The sequence below is a fragment of the Brachyistius frenatus genome, unplaced genomic scaffold, assembly GCF_029030835.1.
Source record: "Brachyistius frenatus isolate BFR_SWC_R1_liver_20210118 unplaced genomic scaffold, ASM2903083v1 Contig_107, whole genome shotgun sequence".
NCBI classification, from domain to species: domain Eukaryota; kingdom Metazoa; phylum Chordata; class Actinopteri; family Embiotocidae; genus Brachyistius; species Brachyistius frenatus.
Genome location: NW_027210706.1, coordinates 836,067 through 847,790, shown reverse-complemented (window position 1 = coordinate 847,790; position 11,724 = coordinate 836,067). Strand labels below are relative to the sequence as shown.

At 43.4% G+C, this 11,724-nt stretch overlaps 1 protein-coding gene across 1 annotated transcript; it reads right to left on the bottom strand.

Annotated features, from left to right (window-relative positions):
* Window positions 1-1,201: 1,201 nt before the first annotated feature.
* Window positions 1,202-9,415, bottom strand: hdac3 (histone deacetylase 3). Its single transcript, XM_069712208.1, has 15 exons — window positions 9,246-9,415; window positions 8,450-8,532; window positions 8,186-8,328; window positions 7,904-7,985; window positions 7,084-7,140; window positions 6,920-6,975; window positions 6,701-6,834; window positions 5,878-5,958; window positions 5,654-5,727; window positions 5,329-5,393; window positions 4,927-5,016; window positions 4,740-4,798; window positions 2,912-2,991; window positions 2,649-2,806; window positions 1,202-2,558 (listed from the first exon to the last, which is right to left on the bottom strand). The coding sequence occupies exons 1-15, from the start codon at window positions 9,298-9,300 to the stop codon at window positions 2,489-2,491; spliced, it is 1,287 nt and encodes a 428-aa protein (XP_069568309.1). The 5' UTR covers window positions 9,301-9,415; the 3' UTR covers window positions 1,202-2,488.
* Window positions 9,416-11,724: the final 2,309 nt, after the last annotated feature.

The window sequence follows — 11,724 nt, the reverse complement described above, 5'->3', positions numbered from 1 at the left end:
CTCTCCAGCTTTTACTGAACTATTACTGAGGACTAGTTTGTGTTTGAGCCTCCGAATGTAAGTTCCTGTGCCTGAATCACAGCTCCGATCACGAGTCTTGTGAAGCTGCTCGAACTGGAGAAGAAAGTCTGATTTGCAACTTTTCAAACTAATTACACGTTGATTACAGCTCGGAGTCTTTTGATGTGTTTTAAAGTTGCTCTGTAAAAGAGTGTTTATGTGAATGAAGCTTATTTGAACTGAAGTTATTGGATGAATCCGTGTCGGGACTTCAGGTCGCCTCTCTTGCTTGCAGGCTGCCGTTCTGATACCCGACACGTACGACTGAACACAAAACCGATCTGCACTCAAAGCAACGCTCACGCCCAACTTTTACGTTTTACCACATCTGCAGTGCAGAGAAGACGTTTTTACTCCAGAGGAGAACATCTTTCTTTTTCTCTTTAAGTGCATGTTTGTATCATTCATTCTTGAAGTTGAAAAATGGGTATCGGCACGTTGGCCCGCACCGAGAACCAGATCTGTCCAAAAGATGCCCGAGTTGCCTGCTTAGCTCGGAATTGATTGATGCCAGCCGGGAGCTTATTTCACTGAGACAAACAAAAAAACAAAAAAAACTTGGCTGGATCTGCATGCAAGTGAAAATCTGGCATTTAACCCTGTGTGTCCAGAGTTCAGTCTGACAGTTATTCCTTTAAAAAAAAAAAAAAAAAAGTCCATAGAAACTTGAGATCTGAGCTGAGAGAGGCAAAACCTGCATTTTCTGGCTTAATTGGAGACCCTGTTGTTACAAGATGAACTGATGTAGTTTACACAGAATGATTTGAACGGCCTTGTACTGATGAGATCCAGTGGTTTTAGCTCTGCAGTTTGTCTTTAAAGTTTTAAAGGGTGTCAAAACTGGATTTGCATAAAGCACAAGAGAAAGTTAAAATTCTGTTGAGATTTTAAACTTCAGATAGTCGTGTGTGTTCTCCATTAGTACGGTTTGTTGTGCAAGATGTTCTACATATGACCGGATGAATGAGGAATAAAGTCTAAGTGACCTTGACTTTGCCTCCTGCTTTTATTTGGTTTATGGTCAACTGAATGTCTTTATCGTTGTCACCGTGTCGCCCTCTGGTGGCGGTGAAGGAAACGTGCTGGTGGAGATCTAATTCAATTCTTTGATATTACAAACACACACGCGCACACACGTACAAGAAATTCCATTTTTCTTTTATTAAAAACAAGTTGCTGACAACAATATCAAAAATCACATAAAAGCTGTTTGTGGCTGAAAGAGGCCTGGTAGCAAGTAGAACGTGTTTCTACTGTGGCTTCTGATGCCAGAAATATATTCAGTAAAGTTCCTCTCTGACACCTGATCACTGCCTCATCACCACAGTCATCCTCCTCTACATTAACACCAGTCGACACATGACAGACGTATATACAGTAAAAAAAAAATTTAAAAAATGGAAAGGAAAGGAATGAACAGACAGGAGGGGGAAGGGGGAGGAGGGGGGTGGGGGGGGGGGGGTTCCTGGTGGCCTGGGACAGATGTTCACTTGTAGATCGGCGTGAAGTTAAAATGGGAGGTGATGTGAAAGTGCCCAGCTCCACACAAGTGCTCGACTTCTCGGAGCTTAAGGCACATGAATAATACTAGAATTCACAAAGTACACGACCGCGCAGAGGCTGTGAAACGTTTAGAAAATGAATGCTATTTTGAATCGTGCACATTTGCAGGGTTTTAACCATCTGAAGTGGCTGATGTGTGACCAATGGATCCTAGCAGGCACTTTAACAGCCTCTCACATCAACTGTTATAAGTGTAAATAAATCAAAAGGTCCTTGACACCTGCTGCTAACTTGCTGTTTTTCACCCCCCCCCCCCCCCCCAGTGAAACCTTCAGATGTTCACTGCAATCTCTCACGCAGGACTCCACCTAAAATGTATTGGACTGACAGGAAGTGCATCTACATATGAGGCTGCAAGTCTAAGTCACGAATCTATTGGTGTTTTAAGTTCAGACACTGAATAAGGAATGTGTCAACGTTTCATTCCCCCTGTAACTCGTTACGGAGCACATCTAGTCTTTCAAAAGCCAAACCCGTTCCATTATTAAACAACATGGAGACGGTTGCAGACGGGAAAACTAAAGTAAAATAAAATGTCCGTGTAGACAAACAGGAGAAAAACTAAAAACATCTTAATATGGATGAATGTAACACAGCTGATGTTTCAGTGTCCATCATAAACAGCAGTGCCCACATTCAGGCTCAAACTCACGACATTATATACACGGCAGTGGTGCAACGTTCCCGTCTGTTCCTTTGCGTTCTGGTGACGGACCGACCGTGATGTTGAGGTAATGACGGAGAACCGACCGAGCGGAAGCGGTGAGCCTCAGAGTCGAGTCGGGTCGGTTCTTCCAGAAGTGTGTCCGTTTTTTTTGTTGTTTTTTTTTTTACAACCTGGGATTAAATTGTGGTGTTTGAAGATTTAAATTTCTACGTCGCTCTCTTTGTCGTTGTCGTGGTCGCCATCGTAGAACTCATTTGCTGCCTCCGGCCTGCGGGAGTTGAATCATCGACAGAAGATCAGGGAAAACGGACGAAACCTTTTAAAACGCACGCGGCATCATTCGGGCCTCCGTACTGACCTGGTGTAGTTCTCCTCGGCTCCCCTCTCGTCGGGGTCGGGCTCGTCGTTGCGTTCGTAGCTCAGCATGTCGGACGGAACGTCGTGGATCTGGACGCTGGGCGCGTGGTTCAACATCTTCAAGTTCTCGAACACCGTCTGACGGATCTGCTCCAGGTACTGCAGCGACACGGACGCGGTGAGGAAGCCAATCGACCACGAATCGTTTCAACTGCCGGAGGACCGTGTCTGTCGGACCTACTTAAGGTGGGAGGATGTGTTTACCTGTCTGGAGTTCTGGTTTTCTATCCTGGTGCTGACGTCAGGATGCAGCGTGAAGTCTGGAGCAAAGTACTCAAAATACTCTGCGGAGGAAAAGATGAGACAAAGGAACGCTTAGATCCATTCCTCGTCCTCCTTTTTTCATTCTTTAAAAAAAATAAAAAATAAAATAAAAAAAGTCATGCCCTCAGATGTCCGTTGATGTAAACACGAGGCTGAAGGTCGGGTTGGCGCTCGTTTGGATCAGCCGGAGGGAAGCAAACTTCACCGAGTGGTTGTAACGGAGTCGGTCAGCTGGTCCTGAACCTCAAACTAAATCCTCATCCTAAACATAACCCCTCCCACAATGTCACAACCAATCACAGGCAGAGCATCCCTCCCTCTGATCCAATCGAGCACCAGCCGTCAACGAAGCCTCGGTATAGTTAAAGTAGCTCCTCAGTCTGAGACAAATACAGCAGTAATGATTGTTTATTGGTAATGTATTTTAATCGTGGAGAGTTCATAAACATGAAATCAGCTCATCCAAGTCAAAACAATCGAACACCACTGGACGTGATGGTTTAAACATCTGCAGTATAAGAAAGAAATAAAGAAAGAAATAAGGCTGATTCAGGTCAAACTGGAGCTTTAAGTAGAAATACTACGACTGTTCAGCTGGAAAAAAAACAAAAACATTCTGATATAACTCTATTTCAATCAGTGTGAATGAATGACAGCTGATCACTGACACAGACTGGTCAACCAGTCGCTGTAGACACAGGACTTCATCCATGAAACATGATGTCATTGGCAACAGCTTTAGTTCAACCATTAAAGCCAGCAGTCAGTCAATAACGCTGCCAACCCTGAACCGTCCTGCAGTTCTGCTGTTATAGGCCGATGCTGCTGGGGGACCTCGTTCTACACTGAGCTCGTTTCCTCTCACTCTTTAACTCTCTATAACTCATGTCTCAACATCACATCTCATTAACTTCATGCTTTTTCTCTCCCACAGATTTTTCTTATTGTCTGTTGTCTCCATTCAGTTCCTTCGCTCGCGTAGTTTCTGTTATTTATTTTCCAGATGTCCCGTCATGAAGCTGCATGTCTCTGTCCTGCGCTTGTCGTCTCCACCAACAGTTCTTCTCTTGTATCTCTATGCTGTCCTTTTCTCTCTCTGCTCTCCTCTCACCCCAACCGGTCGAGGCAGATGGCCGCCCACCCCTGAGCCTGGTTCTGTCGGAGGTTTCTTCCTGTTAAGAGGGAGTTTTTCCTTCCCTCTGTTGGAGGTTTTTCTCCCTTAAAGAGGAGTTTTTTTGCCTCCTAGCTTATGTGGGAATTGTTGAATTGTTGTGTTTCTCTGTATAATACTGTAACGTCTTGTTGTAAGGACTTTAATGTGTTAAGTAACCCGTGTTGTGATTAGGCGCTGTATAAATAAAATAGAATAGAACTGAACTCTCTTTTTTTTGATCAACTCTGCCTGCAGGAGGTCCGATTAACACTCAAACTGTGAGTTCGCCCATCGTACATGTTTAATAAAACTAGCAGAGTGTCGGCCCAACGTTCACGGCTAACCCTGCTCGCATCCTTCCGGGAGCACGAGTACGTCGACGTAAACAGACGTGTGACTGGAACCCAACCGAGGAACGTTCACACTGAAGCAAACAGCCGGAGACGAACGCACACAGTTTACACTCCTCCTACTCGGTGAAGGGATTTGTCGGTGCGGCCCACGAAGACGGGCGACGAATAAACACCTGACGGAGCAGAGCGAGCAGCAAACGTGTAACATCGCGCCGAGAAGCCTTTGATGGTGAGTTTGTAGGTAAGAGTGAGTACGACTCACCGCTGTACGGCAGCTCGTCGCTGATGGATTCATCCAGTAACAGAGACGTCTCAAAGGTCCTGCAAACACAAGAACACAACACGGGTCCTTCTCACCACCAGCTGGACTTAAACAGGGATTTATGGGTGTGTGTGTGTGTGTGGTTGTTGTTGTGTATCTTGTTGTTGTTGTCGTGTATCAGACTGACCAGCAGCGAGCCACGTTCCTCACGGTGTATCCTCCTCCTCCCAGCACCAGCAGAGGAATCTTAAAACTCTTTACAAACTCCACACACTCGCTGAAAGACACACACACACACACACACACACACACACACACACACACACACACACACACACACACACACACACACACACACACACACACACACACACACACACACACACACACAGGTTAAAGATGTGAAATCCGCAGGCAGCCACCGTACCACCTTATTAAACTTTAAACTCGATCCGATGTCCTTGTGCTGTGCAGACTGTAGCTTGAGATGCAGCGCACGCGTGCTGATTCCATCATCTGTTAACTTATCGAGTTCACGTGTTGACCGTTTCAAAACGAGACACTTGACTTGAAGTAGGAAAACTCTCACCCGTGTCCTCGTATGCTGAGGTTGAAGCAGCCCAGTCTGTCACAGCCCAGAGAATCTGCTCCGCACTGCAAAGACAGAAACAATGTCAATTCCTCTCTCTCTCTCTCTCTCTCTCTCTCTCTCTCACACACACACACACACACACACACACACACACACACACACACACACACACACACACACACACACACACACACACACACACACACACACACACACACACACACACACACACACACACACACACACACACACACACAGTGAACAGCACATTACCTCAGATGAAAACAGTAACTTCAAACAGCTTTGAGAACGACTGACTGACCTGCAGGACGATGCAGGTCGGCTGGTAGAAATCTACCACCTGTTTAATAACCGGCTGGAACAGCTGCCTGTAGCCTGAAAAACACACACACACACACACACACACACACACACACACACACACACACACACACACACACACACACGATGGTGGTCACATGATGTCAAGCAGTACAACACAACATTAAGAGCGCTCCGCGCCGACGGTCGGATCTCTGCACTCACTCTGGTCATCGATGCCGTCTCTCAGAGGGACGTTGAGGCAGTAGTAGCGGCCGCTCTCTGCTCCCACCTCATACATGTCACCTACAGGAAACACGCGTGTTATCTGTGGATGCACTCATGTACGGACACAACTGGTTCACAACTCTACAGCCACAAAAACAACGCAACACTGAACTGGTGAAATGTGCGAGCAAAGCTGACAATTACTTCGACATTTGCACAGTTTTCTGTTCGTGTTCTCAGTGTTTCATCTCCTACTTTTCCGAACCATGCCGAGCTGATCCGTATGTTTAGAGCATCAACGCTGAGCGTCCACTCTAACTAACACTCCCTGAACAACAACCACTTCCTCCAGATTTTACTGAGGGTTTTTTTTTAGACCGTTGCGATAAAAAGGTTTCCCTTTGCAGCAGCAATTTGTGGAATTTAGTTTTTCTTTACTGTAAAATTGCAGGTCATGGTAAAACATTTTCTAATTAACTGATGAACAAAGAGTTATGTAATCACTTCCTATGATAATAAACATAAACAATATAACCACATTATTTGCTGTTCTGCTTTGTTATTTCCAGGTAAACTGGCAGGTGGTTTGTTCTGATGATGAGGAGAGGATGAAGAGCCTTGCAGACTGTTTGGAAAGGCCGACTTTGTGCATTGAGTTTCTACTGAGCGACTATTGCGAGACATTGTGGGAACTTCGAAATACTGCAATTAGTGTAAGAAATTGTTTGAATTTGTTTTTGTTTTTTTTATTACAAAATTATTCATTATTTGTGATCGCGATTGAACAAACTATTTCTTAGATGCTTAAAGCAGCACTCACCTGTTCCTGGGAAAAAGTAGTTCCCATACTTGTGGAAGGACACAGTCATGACTCGATCCGTCAGGTAAAAAGCTTCCTGGACGCCGTCGCCATGGTGAATGTCTATGTCGATGTACAGAACTCGAGGGTGGTATCTGTGAGGAACACACACAGAGCGGGAGAGTTGTGAAGAGAAGCACGCAGAAAACATGGTGAAAGTCATTCAGACGGTCGTCTTACTTGAGAAGCTCCAGGATACTGATGACGATGTCGTTCACGTAGCAAAACCCCGACGCCTGCAAACACAGGACAAATATCTTAGTCCTCCATTATCGAGAGAGCCATTTCAACTAAATGAGCTTAGCAGAGAGGAATGACACAGATATACATGACTTTGTTCGGACCTCAAATTTTTTGGCGTGATGCAAGCCTCCGGCCCAGTTGATGGCAATGTCACAGATCTGGAAAATAAAGCAGCATCAGCATCAATGAAAAGGTCACAGCATGAAGGAAGGCTACTACAAATTGAATGGAACGTAGCGATGGAATGACTCGATCAACCAGAAAAAGAAATCAGCAGCTACTTTGACAGTTGGGTAATTATTTCAACAGGTTGGGTTTTTTTCACCTCTGACAGGTTTTGAAGGAACTTTCTTCACCATTTTTTTGGGGGACATTTAATAGGCAAACAATTTATCAAAAAATAACCAGATTAATTTATCGCGATGATAACCTGCCAAATTGAATACAACCAGCTGTGGACTGCATGAGTAAATATTCTCTTCCCACCTTACACTGCAGCAAATAAAGACACAACACTGAACAAACTACATTAAATATTTGCAATGGCAGCATAAGGCGAGTGATACATACAGTACCTTCGAAATATGCATCCAAGGATGCACCTCGGACATGGCTGGACCGTTTCAATTCAACTGGTAATGGACACGCATCTTTTTCAGACTGCACGGTACCACGGGTCAGAACTACTCGTGCGTATCATCTGCTGCACACGCGTCTCTTTAATCACCAGCTTCTTTGCACAAAGCAGGACAGGAAGTGAACACGGCGGCACCCGACATAGCACGACTATTAAATCAGTGCCGATGATGCTTTCGACGGGGAAACGGCTCCAACAGCACAGAGCAGCGATTTTCACTTCCACGCCAAAAACAACAGTTGGGTTTGTGCGTTTGTCGTTGTGAGCGTGTGTCTGTGTGTCACCTTGTGGTTGAGCTGCGTTGCTCCCTGTAAAGAGGCTCCTGTGTATCGTGAGCAGAACTCAAAAAGACCTGGAAACACAGGACTGAAGCACACGGACACACAAAGAGGTTTTGGTTACGAGTTTGTTTACCGGTAAAACGATCGAGCTTATTAGCCGGTGCATTTACACGTTTGACTGATCGCTAATGTTACAGAAGAGCAATCGTGCTGCTTGAAAATGATGCAACATTTCAAATGTCCTTTTAAGGCTTTATTTTCTAATGCAAAGCATCAGTGACTCACCAGTCGTCTCCCACGTTGAACGTGTTGAGACTCTTCGTGAAGCCCTGCATGTTGTTGGGGCTGACCTTCTGCAGGAAGTCGATGTAGTCCTCAGAGTGGAACCGACACATGTCGTGCTGAGATGCTTTGTATGGCTTGAACACCTGATTAGGAAAAGCACAGTGTGAAGTTTTTGTGTATTTATTTATGCGATCAAATGTTATGCCAGTGTGTAAAACACCATCAGGATGTGAAAGTGTGACACCACCTCTCAGCACCGCTCACCATCATCTTCTTGTAGAGTCCATAGTGCAACACCAGACTGTGAGTGAGAGACAAGCGGTGAGGCTTCATGGGATGACCAGCACCTGGCGGAGACAGGGTTCACGTTGTAGAGCAGATCATTGACGGGTGCATGTAAAGAGTGACTTCTGTGACAACCGGTGTCAAAACCTAGAGGACGTATTTCAGGACCACACTGAGCAGACTGACGAACGATAAATAAAGAACCTGCGCTACATCAAATTCAGGGTTTTAACTTTGAATTATTCATATTTTCAAATAATCAACAGATTATTTGATCGAAATGTCAGAAAATGACGAAAAATGTCAACCAGTGTTCCCAAAGCAGCTTCAAACATCTCGTTTTAATTCCGGCCAACTGTCAACAGTCAACAAAGCCGAAGGAACCATGAGGAACCAGCATGCCCTGCGTGGATGCTGCTGGTTCCGTGTTTTTCTGCAGCTCTGATGTTTAAAAGTTATGTTATTATATGAAGTTGAAACGTGCACGGTTTCACCGTGAGGGCAGGTTTGAACCGGAGTGACATTTAAAAAGGAAACATGAATAACGTTAGCGCAGCACGTCACATGCTCTGAAAGATACAAACACGTCGCGTTAAATAGGAAGCCATGCTCGTGAAAGGGAGAAGAAGGATTCTCCAAATGCAGCCAGAGAGTGTGATCTGACACCGACAACACCGACAAGCAAAACGCCTCCTTGGAGTTATTAGCCTGTAGCTATCTTACGTTAGCACTAGTTCCCTTTGTAGGCCTGCACACTACCATTCACTAAACTCACCGTAATGAAAGTTGCCCACGTCTGGGTCATAAAAATAAGATGTTCTGTTGTTCATTCTGAAAGCGGTATCTCCGGGCGTTCTCCAATTAAATCTATTACTGCTCTAGCAGCGATAAAACCCGCATTTTTCTTTCAATTAGCAGAGAGCCGCCTTATGACGTCATCACATGCGGACAGCAATGGCGGAGAGGGGAGGAGGTAAGGAGGAGGCTGGGAAATGAGATCGCTCGTGCTGAAGAATTTGCAGTGTCAAGTGTTATCATCATCATCATCATCATCATCATCATCATCATCACAGACGAGAGGTTATTATGCGCTTTGTCAAAATGCATGTGGCCCTGGCTTTTCTGAAATGCTGCAATAAATGGAGAGAGGTTGAATATAATAATGATAGTTGGAGTAATCGATTGCCTAAATATGTTTCCTTTTTCCATGGGTATCGCTACATTGATTTGACCTTTGATAAGTCAGATTTGTAAAAAACTTCTTTTTTTTTTTAAATGCACATAAGGATTCGGACAATTGTGTGTCTACATAAACTAGAAGAACATTTGATCAATTTGATCACATGTCAAAAACGTCCACCAAAATATGTGTATCTAGTTCATATGTTTTTAATTACAATTAAGAAAGCTGCAGACCAAGGAGCTACATGTAAAGATTCTTATATTGATTACACTGCTCTGTTTTATGTTTTATGATGAATCATTTTGTTGGCTTTACGCCTCATGTTTGTGTCTGTGCTTGTATATTTTAGGTAGCAATTTCTGTCAAAGTTATTCTATGTATTCCTCCCTAGAACTATGAGAAACTCAATCTAATGTAAAGAGATGAAAAGCCTCTTAAGTTTTTATGTAAGTATATATGTGTAGCGTTCTACACATATATACTTACATATAATCTATAGGCTACACGAAAGTTTGATATTTTGCTCAAAAAAGTAGGATAATACGAGTATATAAAGAAACAAACCTGCTGCTGACACACCTGCAAAACACAAGAAGACAGGTTTCTAAATTTAAGCCAGGTTTTTTTCATTGGCGTCCAACCTACGGAAAAAGAAACTGCTTTTGTTTATGTGATTGACAGCAACTTAAGTACAGCACAGGTGAAAATCTGATGGGCGCTGGCAGTGTCCATCATGGATTTAAAAGTGGATCATGTTTACTTTTGAGTCATAATCACTGTGTTTATTTTGAACACCCGCTCATTCAAAAAAAAAAAAAAAAAAAAAATGAAGGAAACCAGATTTTTCCACACGTGGTACTGGAAGGTAGGTGAAAGAGGTACAACATAAAGCAGACATGGTGTACTCGGTATCCTCTGGATTCAATACACAGTCAGTTAAAAAAAAAAAACAGTAAACATCATCCTAATTTACTTCACCTTTTTATGCACGTTTGCCTCCCTTCTGTCTTTCAGTTCCCCTCCACCCCCTTTTCCCTCTTTCTTTCCACAGTAAAGAATAAAATTGTGCGTGTGTGTATTTGCGTGTGAGATGGTAAGACCAGATGTGCCCGAGAACTCTCCCAGCACAACCTCACATTGACAGGGTCATGTCTGCCTGCACTATCTATGTGTGTATGTGTGCATAAATGTGTGTACAGAAATTGATTTATTGCTCTACCCAATCTTAACAGTTTAGTATTTTAAACCTGAAACCTGCAAGCCTCTGATCACCTAATCAGTTTATTACTGTATAAAACTGAGATGAACTTTTTTTCATTTCTATCTAAAACTCTTACTAGTGCATTAAGTCGGGTGACTTCAGAGATCTTTTCACAGCAGAAATTTTGGTTTGTCATAACAGGAAAGTACAGCTGTAATTGATAACAATAAAAAGTGCTTCCTGCCGTTTAGGTGAGCCAGTTTCATTATCTTGGTACTGTGGGTGCTGATTCACTGTGATTGCTTATTGGGACACTGGCTAGAACTGAGCCATCATCACCAGGGCTATTTTCTGCAAGTGAGCACAATAATTGGAGCAGTTTTTAGGAAAGAAAAAGCTGGTACACTATAATATATGTGTGTAATATAATTTTCCTTTAATCACATGATCCTTTAATGTCAGTTAAGGGTCGGGTCTGGAACCTTGTGTGATAACTTAGCTGACAAACTTATTTGCTTGCCAACTGTTAGTTGCTGGTCAGCTAGTTAGTTAACAAAGCATCTTCAAGAGAAGCATTTGTATCACTGACTCCTCTCTTGATAATCTGCAAACCATTCCTCTCTTGTGGAACAGATTATACTAAAGCTTGTGCCCAGCAACACAACTTTATTATCACTACCAACGTTCACCAAAGTTGACCTCGACACAAAAGATTTGTAGTCATGTTTTCCGTCAATTCACTTTTTCAATTCAGTTTAGCTCAATTAGATTTTTTTTTTTAATCACCAAATCTCAACATGTCCTTTCAGGGGACTTTCAACAAGTCAACACTTCTGACAAAAACATTTACTGTCATGGCAACAACAAAAT